Source organism: Ctenopharyngodon idella, chromosome 22 (assembly GCF_019924925.1).
Source record: "Ctenopharyngodon idella isolate HZGC_01 chromosome 22, HZGC01, whole genome shotgun sequence".
Classification (NCBI taxonomy): Eukaryota; Metazoa; Chordata; class Actinopteri; order Cypriniformes; family Xenocyprididae; genus Ctenopharyngodon; species Ctenopharyngodon idella.
The window spans coordinates 18,083,830-18,102,574 of record NC_067241.1 but is presented as its reverse complement, the minus strand read 5'-3'; the positions used below and the strand labels follow the sequence as shown (position 1 = coordinate 18,102,574).

The 18,745-nt window shown below is 37.7% G+C and overlaps 1 protein-coding gene and 1 long non-coding RNA gene across 2 annotated transcripts in view; both read right to left on the bottom strand.

Moving 5' to 3' along the window:
- Window positions 1-7,712, bottom strand: part of LOC127504680 (uncharacterized) — a 36,547-nt gene extending 28,835 nt beyond the window's left edge. Inside the window, exon 1 of the long non-coding RNA XR_007927421.1 lies at window positions 7,410-7,712. This is a non-coding gene — a long non-coding RNA (uncharacterized LOC127504680). The remainder of the gene's footprint in view (window positions 1-7,409) is intronic.
- Window positions 7,713-11,514: 3,802 nt separating this feature from the next.
- Window positions 11,515-18,745, bottom strand: part of LOC127504674 (beta-catenin-like protein 1) — a 46,761-nt gene continuing 39,530 nt past the window's right edge. The window contains exon 16 of the mRNA XM_051879579.1: window positions 11,515-11,922. Within this exon, the coding sequence (XP_051735539.1) occupies window positions 11,834-11,922 (89 nt within the window). The 3' untranslated portion in view covers window positions 11,515-11,833. The remainder of the gene's footprint in view (window positions 11,923-18,745) is intronic.

The following is an 18,745-nucleotide window of genomic DNA, read 5'->3' as shown; positions in this document are numbered from 1 at the left end:
AGGAAGGAAGGAAGATGAACAAAAATGTTTTTTTCTTATATAATTTATTATAATCTTTATATATAAAACATTATAATAAATTATATAAGATATTTTAGATATATTTAATAAAAATATTTAATATATATATATATATATATATTAAATATTTTTATTAAATATATATATATATATATATATATATATATATATATATTTAATAAAAATATTTTATATATATATATATATTAAATATTTTTATTAAATATATATATATATATATATATATATATATATATATATATATATACACACACACACACACACACACACACAATTTATTAATTAATTAATGTTATATAATGTTATATATTTCTGGTTTTATTTATTTTATAAATTCTATATATAGTTGTTTTTTTGTTTTTTTTTAACAATTTTTACAAGTATATTTTATATAAAAAAATTAAATAGATTTTATTTAGATTTTATTTTGTATAAATATATAAATAGAATTTAAAAAATAAAGGGATAGCTATCAAAAACTTTTTTTTTAATTTAAGACTGCATATTAAGTTAAAAATTAAATTATAAAAACCAATAAAATAAATTATAATATATATATATATATATATATATATATATATATATATATATATATATATATATATATATACACACACACACACACACAATTATACACACAATTAATGTTATATATTTCTGGTTTTATTTATTTTCTAAATTCTATATATATATTTTTTACCTTGTTTTTTCTGATTTTATATAATTGGGGTTTTTTTAGTTATATTTTATGTTGTATAAATATATAAATAGAATTTAAAACATAAATAGAGACAGCTATCAAAAAACTTTTTATTTATTTTTTATTGAAGACTGCATGTTAAGTTAAAAAAGTCTCTAGAGCCCTGAGTCTGGGTTCATTTAATTGCACTCAGCCTAGTTAGTTTTTCCAATTAAGATCACATGAATGACAACCTTTCCCTAAGATCGATTAGATTTTGATTAGAACCCCATCGCAATCATCTGAGGAGCCAATTCACAGACGATCTAGATCATAAACATCACAAAACATCTGCTGAATGTCGTTATTCCAACAGGGAATGTTTTAGCTTCAAACTACAGATGAGCAAAAGCTGTAAAAATGACATCGTCCAGATGTAAACGCTCATGATTAGTACATGTGAAACAGAGAGAAACGGACCGAAAGAGAGAGAGAGAGAGAGACACATTTATAGATTTTAAAGGAAAGAGAACGAGAGAGAGAGACATGGAGGTCTGTCACGATGTTAAAGGATTGATTCTCGTTAAGTGATATAAATGAGCGTCTCTCTTCAGACTGCCTGAGCTGTAAGCACACCACAAAGACTTTAAGAGAAGTGCGGAAAAATAAACTTTCAAATCCTCCCACAATATCTGAACTAATGCATCAGACTCCTGACTCACAGGAAGTGCCCAGCGCTCGTCCTCAAAGCCTCTCTTCATTCTCTACAATGCCTGAAGTGTTTGGACCCAGAGAGTTGAATGTGAGTCAAAAACATCTCCTCGATTCATCTAAAGCTACAGTCGTTCATTTATACTAGTCTCATCGTTACAAAGATGTTTTATTTTACAGCTAAATTCAGATGCCACGTCTTCATTGAACGCATTGCAACATACTTAGAGAAAACAAATCATATTACTATGATACCAGTGAGCAGAGGAAAAATTTGAACAAGAAAAAAAATATGCAAAATAACAAATTAAATTGCATGTAAAAAAAAAAATAATAATAAAAAAGGTTGAGTTGGTCATGTGACTCAGAGCTCCACTCTGACTGGCTGAGCTCTACAAAAACATCCTTCTTGTCAAAGTAAAGTTTCATAGGCCAGTAAAACTTACCCAGTATTTGTGTGCTGTCCATTTTATGCTTATTAGAGCAGCATGTCATTAGCTTAGCAACATGGCAACTCCAAACTCTTGTGTAATCAATCGTGAGCACTAGTCAGGGCTCTTGTGCACTTCTCAAGAGGGAGCGCTAATGAGCTGCTGCCTATAAAGAACCATTCAAATCAGTCATTTTTAATTTAGAAAGAAGTTTTACTTCAGTTAGGATGCTGTCTATGTAGGCTGCTCACTAGGGGAGCGTCTCAATCACTCTAGTGCACTGAAATGTTCACCATTTAAAAATGCCCACAATTTCACTATATTCACTTACCAGAAATGTTGATGTTTTCTTCACATCAGAAATGGAGGATGAGCACATGATTCATGATGACACTGAATGAAAATGATGGACAAAATCATATTAGAATGATACATGGAAATAGAAAGAAGAATAAAAGACAAAAACATGTTCAAATTACGAATGAAAATTAAATTACAGTAAAAAAAAGAAAAGAAATGAGCTTTTAAAAAAAATGTGTTTACTGTGAAATTAAATGCTGCAATTTCACAGGATTGCACCTAAAATGTTGCCAGAAGCCATAAATGATCACGTTAACCATTATAAAATGGATATTATGACACTATAATGTACCTCAAATGGAAACATACAGTTAAATATATTATAAAACAATTATTATTTAAATGCACATGTACATACAAATCTTACTAGTTGCATATTTGCATTTTTCCGGAGGTAAATTGTGAGTTCTCAGTCAGCTGTAAAATCCACATCAACAGGTTCTGAATCATTCAGACACACTGAACACAGCCGCATACAAGCGGAGAAAACTGAACGAGCATCAAAACGAGGTTCACAAGACCAAGCGCCATCCAATGAAGAAAAATCAGCCACAGCGGCAGGTGATGTCAGTGGTCATTGTTTTGAGTGATGGCTGGAGAAATGAAGTGTGTGTGTGTGTGTGTGTGTTTCTCCTCATGAACACATTACTGCTGATGCTTATTAGTGTTCACTGACTGCAGCTGCTTCTTCAGAGTAAACAAACCAGTAACCAACTTGGTAAAAACGCCAATGGACATGTACTGCAGAGGTTTAACACACACTAACATACACACAGGGCAGCTTCGTGTCCGCACAGGAGGTTCATATTATATATATATCTCACAATTGTGTCATCACACTGACCCAGAAGACCACATCTGACGACACACAACACTACACAAAGGCTGTGATGTCATAGATTAAAAATTGAGGGTAAATCTTGCAAAGTATGTTTGTAAGTACACATTGTTGTGGTATTTGCTGCACTAAATTTATTTAATGCTTATTTTATTTAATGATTTTATTTAACTTTGTTTATTATTAGATTTACCTTCGTATTTTAGTTACATGTCATCACAAACAGAATAATAATCTTATGATAGCAACTTTCACCTGACCGACATGATCACAAACTTAAAGGTAGGGTAGGCACCTTCAGAAAGGCTAGCAATAGCAAGCTAGCTTTGAAAGCATGAGATCCCATCCTCCCTTCAGAGCGCCTCCAAAATCACGCCCCCTACAAAACACATGAACGCACGCAACAGAGTGTCATGAGAGACTGCGTTAAATTACCTCATGTCTCAAAGCACATAACATTACAATTATAATGAACGTAAACAACTTATTTGTAGCACCTGATTGCTGCAGATTAATTTCGCCGTTGATAGTGTTGCAATAGAAATGCGAGTCTGAGGACGTGAACAGCACTGAGTAGAACGTCACGGGTTGCCATCTTACAATTATGGTTACGAAACATCGTGAACACAGCGTAAGTTCGTTGTTTTGTTCAGGAGGAACTGTAAAAGGCGGCTGCTGTTTGTTTGTGGCTCTTGGTGACTGACATCTGTCTACAACTCTGCATAGACTCATGAAACACACTGATATCGTGTGATGTCTGCGTGAGCAGGTGCGCGGTGTAATGGAAATACATATGTTGACAGGCAGGTAGGACATTATATCATTGCGTTTGAACCGAATGCAATAATTGGACCGACATTTTTTGGTCCTGAGACTTCCACAGAAGATATATATGTTTTAATATTTAGACCACTGCTATTGCTATCAGGATGTGAAAAGAGTTTCAACCAGTATAACAAAGTGTTTGACAAACCTTGCCTACCCTACCTTTAAGCATCTATGAAAAGACAATCTCCAATGGTCCCACAGCTTTTAACAAAATTACTTCCTCCATCCTCGCTGTTCCTTGATCTTCTGTAGCACATCACGATCAAGAGTTTCACCCGGACACACACTGAGAGGAGAAACACAACGCTCCATGGAGAATTAGAGGAGGTGAGATGAATGCGACAGGTCACTGTGAGACCGCTGACGGCCGAGGACAAAATACTGTTCCCTGAACAGACCTCAGCAGCCCAGAGTTGAAGAAATGACACAGTCCAAAGATTCCCACTGAATACATGCCTTAGTCCAAGTCTAAACCTACACTATCTACCAGAAAAATATCTACACTAAAAAACGCTGGGTTAAAAACAACCCAAGTTGGGTTGAAAATGGACAAACCCAGAGATTTGGTTAAATGTTTGTCCAACGTGCTGGGCAGTTTTATTTAACTCAACTATTGATTAAAAATGACTATATGGCTGGCTTAAAATGAACCCAAAATAGGTTGGAAATTAAAAATCAGACACAATTACTAGAGGCAACAATAATGAAAAGGTGAACATTTATTAATAAGCAATTTAATAAATGTTGGTTTAATTATTATTCATTAAACTTATTAATAAATGTTAATTTCCAACATATTTTGGGTTCATTTTAAGCAAGCAACAGTAATTTTTAAACAACAGTTGAGTTAAATAAAACTACCCAGCAGGTTGGGCAAACATTTAAGCCAACCGCTGGGTTTGTCCATTTTCAACCCAACTTGGTTTGTTTTTAACCCAGCATTATTTAGAGTGTAGTCAGAAAAAATACAAAAATAATACAAAAAAAATTAAATTCACAGATCAATCCTTTTGAAAGATCAATGCTTAAAGTCTGGAAAACCACAAAAAAATTATGATTCACCGATCATCAGAATCATATTCGCCAATCAACAGAAAAGGCTTGAAAAACCACAAGAATAATAAAAATTAATACATTTAAAATAAAATAAAAAATACATAAAAACTTTTCTGATGAACTTTTTGAGGATCTTAAGATCCACCAATCAACCTCTTTGAAAGATCAATGCTTAAAGTCAACATGAAAACATGTTCACAATCCAAAACAGGACAGTCAACGAGGATTTTTTTTTTTTTTTTTTTAAATAGAATGGCATCAGGAAGCATGTATTACACAATTAATAAAAATAATTAATGTTGACTACAACATCTTAAAGACAGCACAGCCATGATTCTATCAGAAGACAGTGTGTGTGTGTGTGTGTGTGTGTGTGTGTGTATTAAAACTCTATTGGCGTAGAAAATGAGATTCCTCTTTGCGCTATTGCTATTCATCTGACGTGTGCTGCTCTGCGGCGAGCGTCCGGCGGGTCTGCGCTCTTTGTTTCATTACTGTGAGGTCAGAGGAAAACAGAGGTTTTAAGTTGTTGTTGACATTAATTAAGCCTCGTTACCGCAGGCCACGGTATTCCCAGCGGCAGGGAAATGAACACAAAGGTACTGAACACAAGCACGTTAAGCTGTCGATCACTCCAGAGACACAGGAAGCGGTTCTGTTTTAGATGAAAAATGAACAATAAAACAATGGTCGACCTAATTGGGTGAATCTCACTAAAATGTGGCCAGTTAGAAGGGATGCAGTTTTATTTTGCATAAAGAAAATGAAGTCTATTTTTTTGCATTATGACAAGACAATCAAGCCTTCATCCATGAGCAGAAAACCATAGGACTCCATGGGCCTACATACCCACGAGCACTTGTGTAAATCAACACATAATGATCTTAATCTTTCCATAAATCTATTTGAAGGAAACACAGACTTAGTTTTAATCCAGTGCGGTCTGATCTGGCCAATCTTTCACTATAAATCCATCACAAGATCATACAAACATCCAGGCCTCCATGTCATCTAATCCAGAGCATCAGCGCACATTCAGATCCGTTTCCTGATCCTACTGTATTGGCCCTCTTAATATTCCTCATGAATATCAGCTCTGATCACATTCTGCCCTTTAATTTCATGGTGAGCGACCCACAATTCAGCGTGTGAACTCTTTCATCAGCATGATGCATGCCTGGGTTCATCAGCACTGATTTATTCATTGCATTAGTCATCTATTGTTCGTGAAATTGAAAAAAAAAAAAAAACTCTTAAATGAATAAAGAATATGCATTTATGAAATATAATTTCCATTTCCCAGTGCATATACTGTAGAATATGTTCGTGCAGGCACTATGGCTAGAAAAAAAATGTGAATCTTGAAATGCACATGACTTTTTCCTAGCGCTTTCTGCTTTTTTCTGTGATGCAAATAAGAAATAGGCCTATTTTTGAAAAATTGAAATCACAAGCATCTTAATTTGGCTAAAAAGGGAAGATGTTTTGAGTTCACTATGAAAGCAATGCAAAGCAGTACCATGGTATGACCCATAAAATAACTTAAAATAATATATATTAAGGAAACCATTCTGCCCCATGGTATCAACATCTGATACCATCAAAGTTACAGTGTAACACCAAATTTCAACCATGTTTTCGCAGAAACTACCATGTCAATACTATGGTATTCTTTAATGTATACCTAAAAACCACATAAACACCATAAATACGGCAATCATTCGGTAGAGGTCATATCAAAGTACGATGGTAAATTTTTTTTCAATTTAAAAGTCATAGAATGGTAACTTCACCGTATTTTATCCATCGCAATTCCGTGTTTTTGGAGATTATCAATACAGTTGCCTTAAAAACACTAACATTATCATTGCTGACCTATAGTACTTTTTATATATGGTTCAAAAGCCACAAAATTATATTTCTGGACATTACTATAAAGCTTATACGGTTTTTTGGATATAAATACAGTAACCATTCAGTATCATGGGATAGATCAACATTTAACACCTTTAGTGAAGCATACAGCCACAGGACATTGGTTAAAAAGCTATAGAATGGAAACACCATGTTTTAATCGTTATAATACTGTATTTTAGATACTACCAATATACCATGGTATTGTTTGAAGTAGCTTAAAGGACCTTTATATGAATATGTTAAACAAACAGTACCAAGCAATTACCACCTAACACCACTGATGTCAATAGCATGGTATTTATTGAAGTTGTACCTTAAAGTACCATGGTATATAAGGTAATTATCCAGTAGGCTACCATGATATCACCATCAAATACCATGGTACCACCTGTCAATAACCACAGTGCAGTTGTGTGGTCTGGTCTGTATTCTGCGCATCTCCATCATTGTGCCGTTTGCGCGCAGTTCGGCTTCAAATTACAGCCGTTACGAACCTCAAACCGGTTAAATTTCGAGTATAGTACCGGATCGATCTCACAAATCTTACCGTTGCTGGATATGTGGTTCTCCACGTCGTCGCTTCCAGCTTGTCTGAGACTGGCACTAAGTTGGATATAGAGTCCCATACAATGTAAACTCCTCAGAATCACTCCAAACGCGCCCATCACTGCTCCCTGTAAAACACTCTCTCACATCAGGTGAAAATATACGGCTTTGAGAGATAGATCCAGGTGTGGTGAGTGTTTACTGGTGGTTTTTGTCCCTGATGACAGCGGCAGGAGAGACAGAGAGGAGGCTGCGTGTGTTTGCAGTCGCCCACTGATGCGATTTGATTCTCCGCGAAGAGAAACTCCCCGGATCTAACCAATGCGGCGGAGGAATGGAGTGCGGCGGTTGTCATTAGGGAATTTCAATCAGGCGGAACAATATTATGAAGAGATTTTTTACAGCGAAGCGTCGCGCGAACGGTCAAAGATCAACGGTCGTCGCGGGTGGAGGTAAAATTACTATGAAAATGTTTCTGAGGTAAATTTAACTTATTTTTTTTTTAAATGTAGACGGTTTTATTTCATTCATCAAACAAGTATGATATTGTTGGCATCCGGTTTAATGTTTTACTGTTTTTCAGTATCTTGGACTGAGCACAACTGCTGCTGCTTTCTCCACATTAGGCCTATATTACTGAATACTGGCTACTATTTTATTAACATATTATGTTAAACAATGTTTAGTGGTATGATGATTAATCTGGATAGTGGGACTGAACCAGTGCCTGATTGGAATGATTATTCCGACAGAAATGATTATTCTGCTTAAAAGGTATAGTTCACCTAAAAATGAAAATGTTGTCATTATAAGCCTGTACTTTCATCTGAGCAACACAAAAGACGACATTTCAACATAACTCAATGTTTTTGCGGAGGAAAGAAATACAGATTTGACATGAGGATGAGTAAATTATTTTTGTGTTAACTTTAAAAATTAATTTAGTTAATTTAAATTCTGCAATTGTGCATATATATCTTTATACATATACATTTTACAATCATTAAATTATTATATCCACCACATGATACAAGCAACAAGTCAAGTTATCATATTACTGATTGAATGAGTATTTGAATAATGAAAAAAACATTACCTGGAAGGTGAAGTAAAGCACATTGCATTGTGGAACACAACCACATTGTGCTTTGGGGGTGTATACCAAGCAGAAAATGCAAAAACAATTGCATATAATGTATTGTACACAGAAAAAGTACTAGTAGTATGCGATTCTGAACATAGTCAATGATGTAAAGGCGGATAAAACTCAATACAAATATAATGCATAATATTTAGTTGTAGCTAGTAAACTTTTACTCAAGTAAAAATGCACAATGATTTAAACCCAAAAGAGTATAGCCTGCTTAGCCTATGAATATGGTAATCAGTAAACAATACTATAGAATATAATTAAAGCATCTTGACACCTTCACAGTAGGTTCTGTAAAGATAAAAATCATTTTATGTTTTTTTGGGAGATAAATACTCAGGGAATGCTACAATACAATGTCTTACTGACCTCCTGTATGAGTAAGTAATTTCACCTTTCCCTGTGACCTGCAAAATACTGGGGACTATAAAGTGGAAATAAAAGAATATTCCCGCCACAGGTTTGTATCAATTTATCCGATGCGAGGTGGTGAAAATCAGCGCTCACAGAGCTCAATTCAATCACTCGGAAAAAGACAATTATTCCGAGCTCTCTGGGCTGTGAAATTGCTGTTGAATCACCGTTAGCGCGCCGGTGTCATAATCACTGATAAGAGATGCGTGCTGGGATACCTGCCCTTCCCGTCAATTCAAAATGCAAATAACGATCCTGAGTTTTATACGGGTGATTTCGGAGGGTGGGGTGGGGGAAAGCAGATGTTGCTCTGCGTGAGTCGTTGCGGCCTCCACCCTGCCACAGCACACCAACGAGACAAAAGTGATTGGCATTCGCTACCGACAAGCATCGCTACAGTAATGAGCGTGTCCTTGAAGCACGCCAGGCGCTCGGCCCTGTTCTGTAGTTACCGCTCATTTGCATTTCAAGTTTGATGCGTTGGCAGAGGCGCATCAATAATGTTCTCAGCACACACAATTCATCATAATGTACAATTCAACAGATGGGTAACTGTCGCACATCACCTCCTCCAATTGTCGGCATTCCTCTACAGTATTTACGCCTCCCTTTCTCTGCAAACCATCTCCCTGGTAACGACGAGAACTAGCGGCAATCACTGACCTCCAGAGACGCAGGGAAATACAGAGATCTCACAAATAAAGCTGTGCTACGCCAATAGAAGCACGGAAAGGACAGCCAGAGAATATTTAATATGCCAGAAGCATCAGCCGGGAGCAGGAAAGTGGAGCTCCTCCGGGGACAAGGCCGATGGATAAACAAAAGAGAACGTGCGGAGAAAGAGTCGGCGAGATAATGACTCTTATGCACTTGTCCCGGGGCTAAAGGACAGGAAGTTATCACTCTACGACAACGGGGCGGAAAACGAGGGCCTTCTACTGGTGCATACGAGTGCTTCGGAGCCGGTCTACGGCGAACGATGACCACAGGGGCCTCGAGCTGTCGATGTCTGATAAAGTGCAAGCTGTAATGAGACTGCGGCACTTAATTAGCTGGCGAAATGCAGAGCCGCCTTTCTCTACACGTCAAACGAAGCCGATTCATCAAGGCCCGGAGCCACACAGAGATGTTTTTGTTACTACAATAATAATTTCCCTACATAATGTCTGTGTTAAAGCGGTGGCCCTCCAGTGAGTATAAATCCAACGTAATGGCCCCCGTTCACCCTGCCGAAGAACTCCGCTGGATTGATTCAATTTGGCTTTAGAGCTTTAACAATCATTCTCAACCTTCAGCTGAAGACTCTGTCCGTACCAAAGGAGAGCTTAGTAAGCAAACTGTCTCTATATGGCAGAACGTTTCCTGGCCACAGCGATACATACTCTAACCCCTGTGGGAGAGAGGAAGGCAGAGATTGTAAATTAACAAGGGGATGTAAGAGAGGTTAGAGAATGAGAGAGAGTTGTAGCATCTTCACGCTAGCTCAGCAAGCCTGCTATTAGCAAGGGATTTTAAATCTCTGGCTCATCGCCACTGGACAAACATCTAATTAATGGCCATTAGAATCACAGCAGCCATATCCTCTAATGGAAAGAGAAAGATCAAACCTAGAGCACCAAAATTAACAACTGCAACTATATACATAAGCAATGCTATATCTATTTATATATATTAAATATTCCTGTAGATCAACCAGTAACATACATACATATACATACACCAATAACATTTCAGGGTTCCCACAGTTATGGAAAATATAAAAACATTAGGAAAATTAACTGTATTTTACAAGCCAGGAAGAAATCATGGAAATAAAAATCACCAAATAATACTATTCTAAATTATTTCAGCAAATAGATATTTTTTGTGAAGACAAATCGTTTTAAAAGATTCAGTGGTAAATTCGTCTGAATTGAAAATAATTTAAAAGCTTTATCCAGTAATCACAAACAATTGGAAACATCATAGAAAAATCATCAAAATGTATTGGTCAAATGTGGGAACCCTGAAATGTACCTTCAGAAGTTTGGCTTAGATATTAAGAAGCCAAATATTTAATTGTCGGAAATCCAGAACTCCATATGGTGACATTTCCCACAGAAACTAAAATAAAAGAATAAACAAATTTGCTGATTTAACGAGAGAATGGCTAACACTGCCAGTGACACAATGGTGTGCGTTGTTTGACACATATACCAGGTAGAAGCAGCTTGACAAAAAAAAAAAAAAATCTTTGACAAAAATGCAACATACAGTTTCATGGCCAGTAAAATCCACCAGCCATTAGCAGTTTTAGAAAGTCAATTTTGGCCCCTAGATCCATATAAAGGGACCTAAATGATGAGATGATAAACAAAAGACACAATCCTTCGCCTAATCAGCTGGCTGCAGGAACGCTGGAGTGGAGAAAAGAGTCATAAACATGACATTTTCCTAAATTATGTTTCAGCACAAGAGTTGTTCCCTGCCTGAATTGGTCTAATGAGGCATTAAGGCTTGTGGAAGGTGATCTACAAAATCTAGTAAAGGAAACAGCACCAAGTAACAAAAGCACAAACTTTTATTACAAGAAAATTTAAGTTGTTCTGACACAAAATATCTATCCTTAACAAAAAATAGACAACAACTATAAACATAATCAAAATGTGTCAGATATCAACAGATACAATATCCATATCCAATCTGTTGGGATACAATCAGTCACTCAAATGGTTAAACATCAGTTTTTTTCTTTCTTGGCTTCTTTAAGGAAGTCAGGACAGGATGATGATTAAAGTCAAAATCCACATAGCTTCACCTAGTCCTCAACCGCAACACAGAAAAACGCTGCGGAAAACCTGTGTCGAGTTCCAACTGGATTTTTAGAAGTTCTCAAGTAGTTCCATAATCCTCTTCTGCTCACTTTCCTTAAACTCCTCGCTCTTGCCATCGCCAATATTTTCTGCATATTCTGAAAAATGAGGAGAAAAAAAAAAACAGGATGTTTAGTAATTTGGATGAATTTCATGTACACCAACAAGCCCTGCCAAGAAACCCTTCCTAATGCTGTCTCAAAGGAGAGGCAGCATACTTTAATCCGAAAAAAAAAAAAAAAAAAAATCAAAGGGAGAATTTGTATCCTTGAAAGTATTTTAAAAAAAAATTTGTCACACACTGCCCACCAGAGTTTATTTTCAGACCTCCTTCTTCATGTATGAGCTATGGACGAAAAAGACTAAGCTTTAGAAAAAGCTAAAGTCTGCAGTTTGGGGTTTGAGATGCCAGGATTTAAGAAGTACCGTCCTTAAACGGGCAAATAGCTTTAAGATCCGTGGCCGTTTGATGTGTGCCTTTGAGAGCGTGTCCCTCAGTCAGATCAAATCTGCCGTTTTGATTGAGGTCTGGCTATTTCAGGACACTCCAGTTTCTTGTAACCTGCAGCGAGCTGGAACGGTGCCCAAGAACTCATAGGGCTACAGAGGTTACGATAAAGGCAGCATATGCTTAGAATGAGACTTTTATGACCGCTCTGGACCAATGTGATCATACTGCAGTGAGGACACTTACAACAGTCCTCGAATGAGCTTGAGAGATCTTATTGTTCTCCTCCACTAAAGCTCTGAAATGGCATTAGCATCTGTATTTAGACTCAAAAAGCCAGGTTTGACGTCACCGATCAACGTGATCTGTTCCTCGCACTGTTACAACCCTACAGTTTGTGTTTTGTTATAATTCTGTTGTTTTGTGCATGTCTGTCTAGGAACGTCATCTGCTTGGTTCCTGCAGGCTGATTGGTGCTATGTCCTGACTCCTGATTGGTGCACAGTACTTTAAAAAGCACGTCATCACTTCCTTTACAGAGAGATCTTGTCTTCTGAGAGTTTTTGATTATATAGTGCAGAGTTTGTGTGTTTTAGGAGAGTTTGAATGTGTTAAGAGTATTAGAGACTGTGATTATTGCTTGTTTGTTCTATTGTTTGTGTCTGAGAAACTTTGTTGGTATATTTGAACCCTTTGCCTGTTTTCTGATGCTGATTGCCCTTTCAATTTTGTTTGCCAGGTTGAAAATATATTGTAAATATTGAGTATTTGGGGAAGTAGTGAGTCTTTTGTTTATTGTAAATGGTTTGATCTCTGTGAGTTAGGTTAGTATATTGTATTTTTATTTTATTTTCCTTTTTGGGGGGGTTAGGGTTTAGGAAAGAGGTTTAAAAATAAGGAAGTTTTGTTTGTTATTTTGGCTCAGTCAGCTCCTGAATCAAGAGTTCCAAATTAAGTCTAAAAATTCACTGCATTTTTCAGTCTTTCATGTTGCACCTTTTCCCCTAGACAGGGCGTAACATGAAATTGGGGGCTCGTCCGGGATCTGAACCTCTTGCACCAAAGCGAGAATCATACCCCTAGATGGGGGGGAAAAATATATATATATATAAAAACAAAAATTCTCATTGTTGGTTCAACACAAAAAATAAGAGCATACAGATTTGTAACTAAATTTTGTTTTGTTTTGTTGTTTTGTCAAACAACAATTTCTTTAAAAAGGATCTATTATGCCCTTTTACAAAGTCTTGATTTTGTTTTTTGGCTCTACTAGAATAGGTTTTCATGCTTACATGTTCAAAAAAACATTCTTTTTCACATATTCTCCAGTGTTGCAGCTCCTCTCTTCCCAGTCTATCAGTAACGCTCTGTTTAGTTCCTATCTGTATGAAGCCCCTCCTTCTGAAAAGCACAATGTGCTCTGATTGGTCGGTTGGAGCAGTGTGTTGTGATTGGTCAAGCGCTTTGAGCATGCTTGGGAAATGTCTCGCCCCTTACCATAACCGCCAGTTTCAACACACTACTAACTCACTCAACCAGGCTCCGCCCCTTTATTTTGCATATGCCTTGGGCGGGAATTATTTAAATGAGGAATATTGTGACGTGTTTGTTCCTGGAAGAAAACTCAAGACTACAATGGAGGCGTTTCAGGGAGTTCAGAAATAGTGACACTGATATAGAGAATAACTACCGCTGGATGGACTTTGCAGAGTTTTTCATTCTCAAACAGCAACATTACACACTAAAGAAAGATGAACATGGAAAAAAGCATAATAGGCACTGTTTAAAGATTATTTATAATGGCACTTTTTCATTAGCATTTACAAAAGCGAAAGTTTATGCATTATCCAAAGCGACTTAGATTGCATTGAAGGTACAGTTTACATTTTATCAGTTCTTGCATTTGCCAAGAATCAAAGCCCATGACCTTGGTGTTCCAAGTTGCATGCTCTACAACTTGAGCTATAGGAACGCCTATCTTTAAAATAACAAGCATTGATAAATCATTTACAATAAGACCAGGAATGTGCATCAAGAAAGTAAATAGGATCCATTTTGATTTCAAGCTGACTTCAACAGAGTTTTTAGAAGTGTACACAGTAAGCGGCAAGCGTGTAAAGGTAGACATGCTCTCGGATTAGTTTCTAAGCCCTGCTCAAGCCCTGGGACAGAGGATCAAACCCAACACTAAATAAATATATAAATCAATAAGATGTTTTTTTATTTTATTTTTTTAGAAAAAAAAAAAAAAAGAAGCAAAATGGCACATTAAAACAAGCCCAAGGGTTGGAGAAAACGGCTGAAATAACACAGAGGGAGGATTGGGGGAGTCTGCATGCTGGATGATTTGAGAGGGATTATCCATTATGAGCTCTGAGATGCTGGAAACTTCAGCCCACTGCAGAGGCGCTTCCCACTGATACCAGTACACACAGCACAAGGTCACGCACGTAATAGAATGACACACTCCGTATGACTCAAATGTGGCCTTGGAGTGTGTCGAGGCTTCTGTAGGCGTTTTCATTTCCGAATTTCTGCAGTAAAACACAGTCACCACCGATCACAGCAAATGAAACCTCGTTTCACCAGTGAATTCCTGCATAGCAGCAATTTTCTATCTAGGTAACAGGCCATTAGCTTAAACTATAAAAAAATATCAATAAAATCTGACAACAATGTTATAAATGATGCTGCTTTGGCTCAAATCTAGATAGACAGACAGACAGACAGACATATAGATAGATAGATAGATAGATAGATAGATAGATAGATAGAAAGACAGTATTTGGCTGTATCGGTGAGCTCTTGTTCACTTCACTTTCATTAATAATTGAACACTTTAGGTGTCATGTCTACAGTTTAGGGAACAATTTCAAACAATTTGCACCATTTTCCTATTGTGCAGAAAATGCAATGAAACAATTCCATCAGCCAAACCAGTAAACAAACTGCAATAACAGTTAAACCGCAGAGCAAACGCAACCTGTCTAATTCCTTGTGTAACATTTGTTTTCATTTTTCCCGTGATTGCTTTTAATACCACGTAAGCACATTTGCAGAACTGTGAGACCTGCGGGCACGCTGCCCTGGCACACGGACGCGGGTCTGACACGGCCACAGCTGCTACAGAGGGCAGGTGAAATTTTCAATTTCTCACCCCAGTCGCAGCGGCCCTGCGGGGGCAGAGATCCGGCCCACACCAGCTGCTGGGAGAACGCTTTCACACTCCTTCAGCAGCTGAGTGTGTTCTGAACCTGCGGCTCAGATTAAACCCATCACATGTCCACTACACACCGGAGGATTGGCCAGTCTCAGAGTCTGAAGGACACCAGAAATGGTGCCAACAAAGGCTTTGAATAGGTTTGAGATTTCAATCAGGTATGCTGAAAAACATCTGAAGCATCAAACTATTTAAAGGCACAATATGTAATTTTTCACAGCTAGAGGTTGCTTATTCAAAAAGGCGTAGCTTGATGTTTTTTTTTTTTTTTTAGGAATTATGGGAGATGTTGTCTTCATGTCTACAGCCGGTGGAAAAGAATCCAACGAACTCGGGCACAAATCATTTTCACAGATGAGCTAATGTATTAAAGATTTATTAACATTACTGTGTGATTGCTAATGAGAGACGAGCGCGATACATGGCTCGAGAGCAGCAGAACTTTTATTATACCACAGTTGCCGCTTCTGCTTCTTCCGGTAATGAGTATGGGGTAACGCAGCACTGTTTATCATATTAGATACATTTGTATGTTGAAAGTTGTTATAGTGCTACTCTGCGTTCGCTCGGCAGCTGCTACGAGACACTTGTTGCACACTGCAGGAAGATAGATCGATGTTAGTCATGGTAATTAGTCGCGGTAAATCAAGAGATTTAAACAATAAGATTTACTGTGTTGAGCTATATAACATGATTAGTTTTCTGTCGATGAATGTATCCTAACAGTTGCTCACCTGTCTAATAAAACACATATAATATATGAAAACGCCTTTGGCGTTTCCATGGTTTCTACAAAATAAAACCGAGGGTAACGCAGGTATGATGTCATTGATAGGCGACGCACGGACACGGTCTGTGTCCTGGTTAAAATTGTTATTTCTCTGGATTTAAACACACTGATAGATAGATATATATATATACACAGTATCTCACAAAAGAGAGTACACCCCTCACATTTCAGAAACCATTTTAGTATATCTTCTCAAGGGACAATACTATAGAAATGAAACTTGTGTGCTGCTTGAATAGTAGTACAGATTTACTGTCTTCTGAAAATAAATCAACATACAGCCAATATTGTCTAAATAGCTGGCAACAAAAGTGAGTACACCCTAAGTGATAACAGCTGTACATAGTTTAACCATGCAAAGCTATGTCCTATTCATCATGTTCATGTTTTTGTCTGCTTGATAGGACCATACAAATTTGTGTATCTTGTATTAGAGCAGTTAAAATTTGGTGCTTTGAGTACAATTCTCTCATACTGATCACTGGATGTTCAACATGACACCTCATGACAAAGAACTCTCTGAGGATTTGAGAATTAGAATTGTTGCTCTCCACAAAGATGGCCTAGGCTATAAGAAGATCGGTAACACCATGAAACTGAGTTACAGTACAGTGGCCAGGGTCATACAGAGGTTTTTCAAGACGGGTTCCACTCGGAACAGGTCTCACAAGGGTTGATCAAAGTAGTTGAGACCTTGTGTTGTGCGTCAGGTGCAGAAGCTGGCTACAAAAAACAGATGCATGAGTGCTGCCAGCATTGCTTTAGAGGTTGCAGAAGCGGAAGGTCAGCTTGTCAGTGCTCAGACCATACGCCGCACACTGTCGGTTTACAAGTCGGTTTGCATGGCCGTCGTCCCAGAAGGAAGCCTCTTCTGAAGCTGGCTCACAAGAAAGCCCGCAAACAGTTTGCTGAAGACAACCTGTCCAAGAGCATGGATTACTGGAACCATGCCCTGTGGTCTGATAAGACTAAGATAAACTTGTTTGACTCAGATGGTGTCCAGCATGTGTGGCGATGCCCTGGTGAGGAGTACCAAGAAAATTGTGTCTTGCCTACAGTCAAGCATGGTGGTGGTAGCATCATAGTCTGGGGCTGCATGAGTGCTGCTGGGAATGGGGAGCTGCACTTCATTGAGGTAAACATGGATTCCAACATGTACTGTGACATTCTGAAGCAGAACATGATGCCATCCCTTCAGAAACTGGGCCGAACGGCAGTTTTCCAACATGGTAATGACCCCAAACACACCGCCAAGATGACAACTGCCTTGCTGAGAAAGCTGAAGGTGAAGGTGAAGGTGATGGAGTGGCCAAGTATGTCTCCAGACCTGAACCCTATTGAGCACCTGTGGGGCATCCTCAAGCGGAAGGTGGAGAAGTGCCATGTGTCTAACATCCAGCAGCTCCGTGATGTCATTATGGAGGAGTGGAAGAGGATCCCAGCAACAACCTGTGCAGCTCTGGTGAATTCCATGCCCAGGAGGATTAAGGCAGTGCTAGATAACAATAGTGCTCACACAAAATATTGACACTTTGGACAGTTTTGACATGTTCACTTAGGGTGTACTCACTTTTGTTGCCAGTTATTTAGACAATAATGGCTGTATGTTGAGTTATTTTTAGAGGACAGTAAATCTGTACTGCTATACAAGCAGCACACTGACTACTCTAAAGTATATCCAATTTTCATTTCTATAGTATTGTCCCTTGAGAACATATATTGAAATGGTTGCTGAAATGTGAGGGGTGTACTCACTTTTGTGAGATACTGTATATATATTCCTAATCAGACAGACAGAGATTACATTATCATCCTAATCAGACAGACTAATAAAAAAGCTAAATATGACCACTACAGATCATTACCAAAATATTTTGCATTTCCAATATCAATATATTTGGATTGAAATACGTTGCTCATGAAATACAGCTGTTTGGAGAATCTGCAGTGGACGGACAGTCTAAAGGGGATGAAGATAAAGTTAAATGTCTCACACGTACCACTTATAGCCAAGACACCATTAGCTCACATTAATAGCAGCTTTCTAAAGAGCACCTTCTCAAAACGAGCAGCACAGCGACCGGTGAGGCGAGGCATTCTTAACCATTACAGCCAGCCGTTTTCATCTCTGTCACCAGCTAAAGCAGAGTTCAGGTGGGAACGTCCTCCCTCTGATGAATCATTAATGTTCACACGGATGAAGAAGTGCAGAATTTAACAAGAGCAGAAAAAAAGGTGTTGTGCTTTCCAATAAGTAGCAGGTAAAGAAAGCCATCTTAAAAGACATTTCTATCTTAACAGGAAACTTAATGACCAAATAAAAATGCACTGTTGCTAAATTTTATATCGGCATCAAAATCATCACATATATACTCTAAATATTAAAATAATCTCCCAGTCCTTGTCATACAGATATTGAACACGACATCCCGAAATTCTGTCCAGACAGCACAATGTTCACTA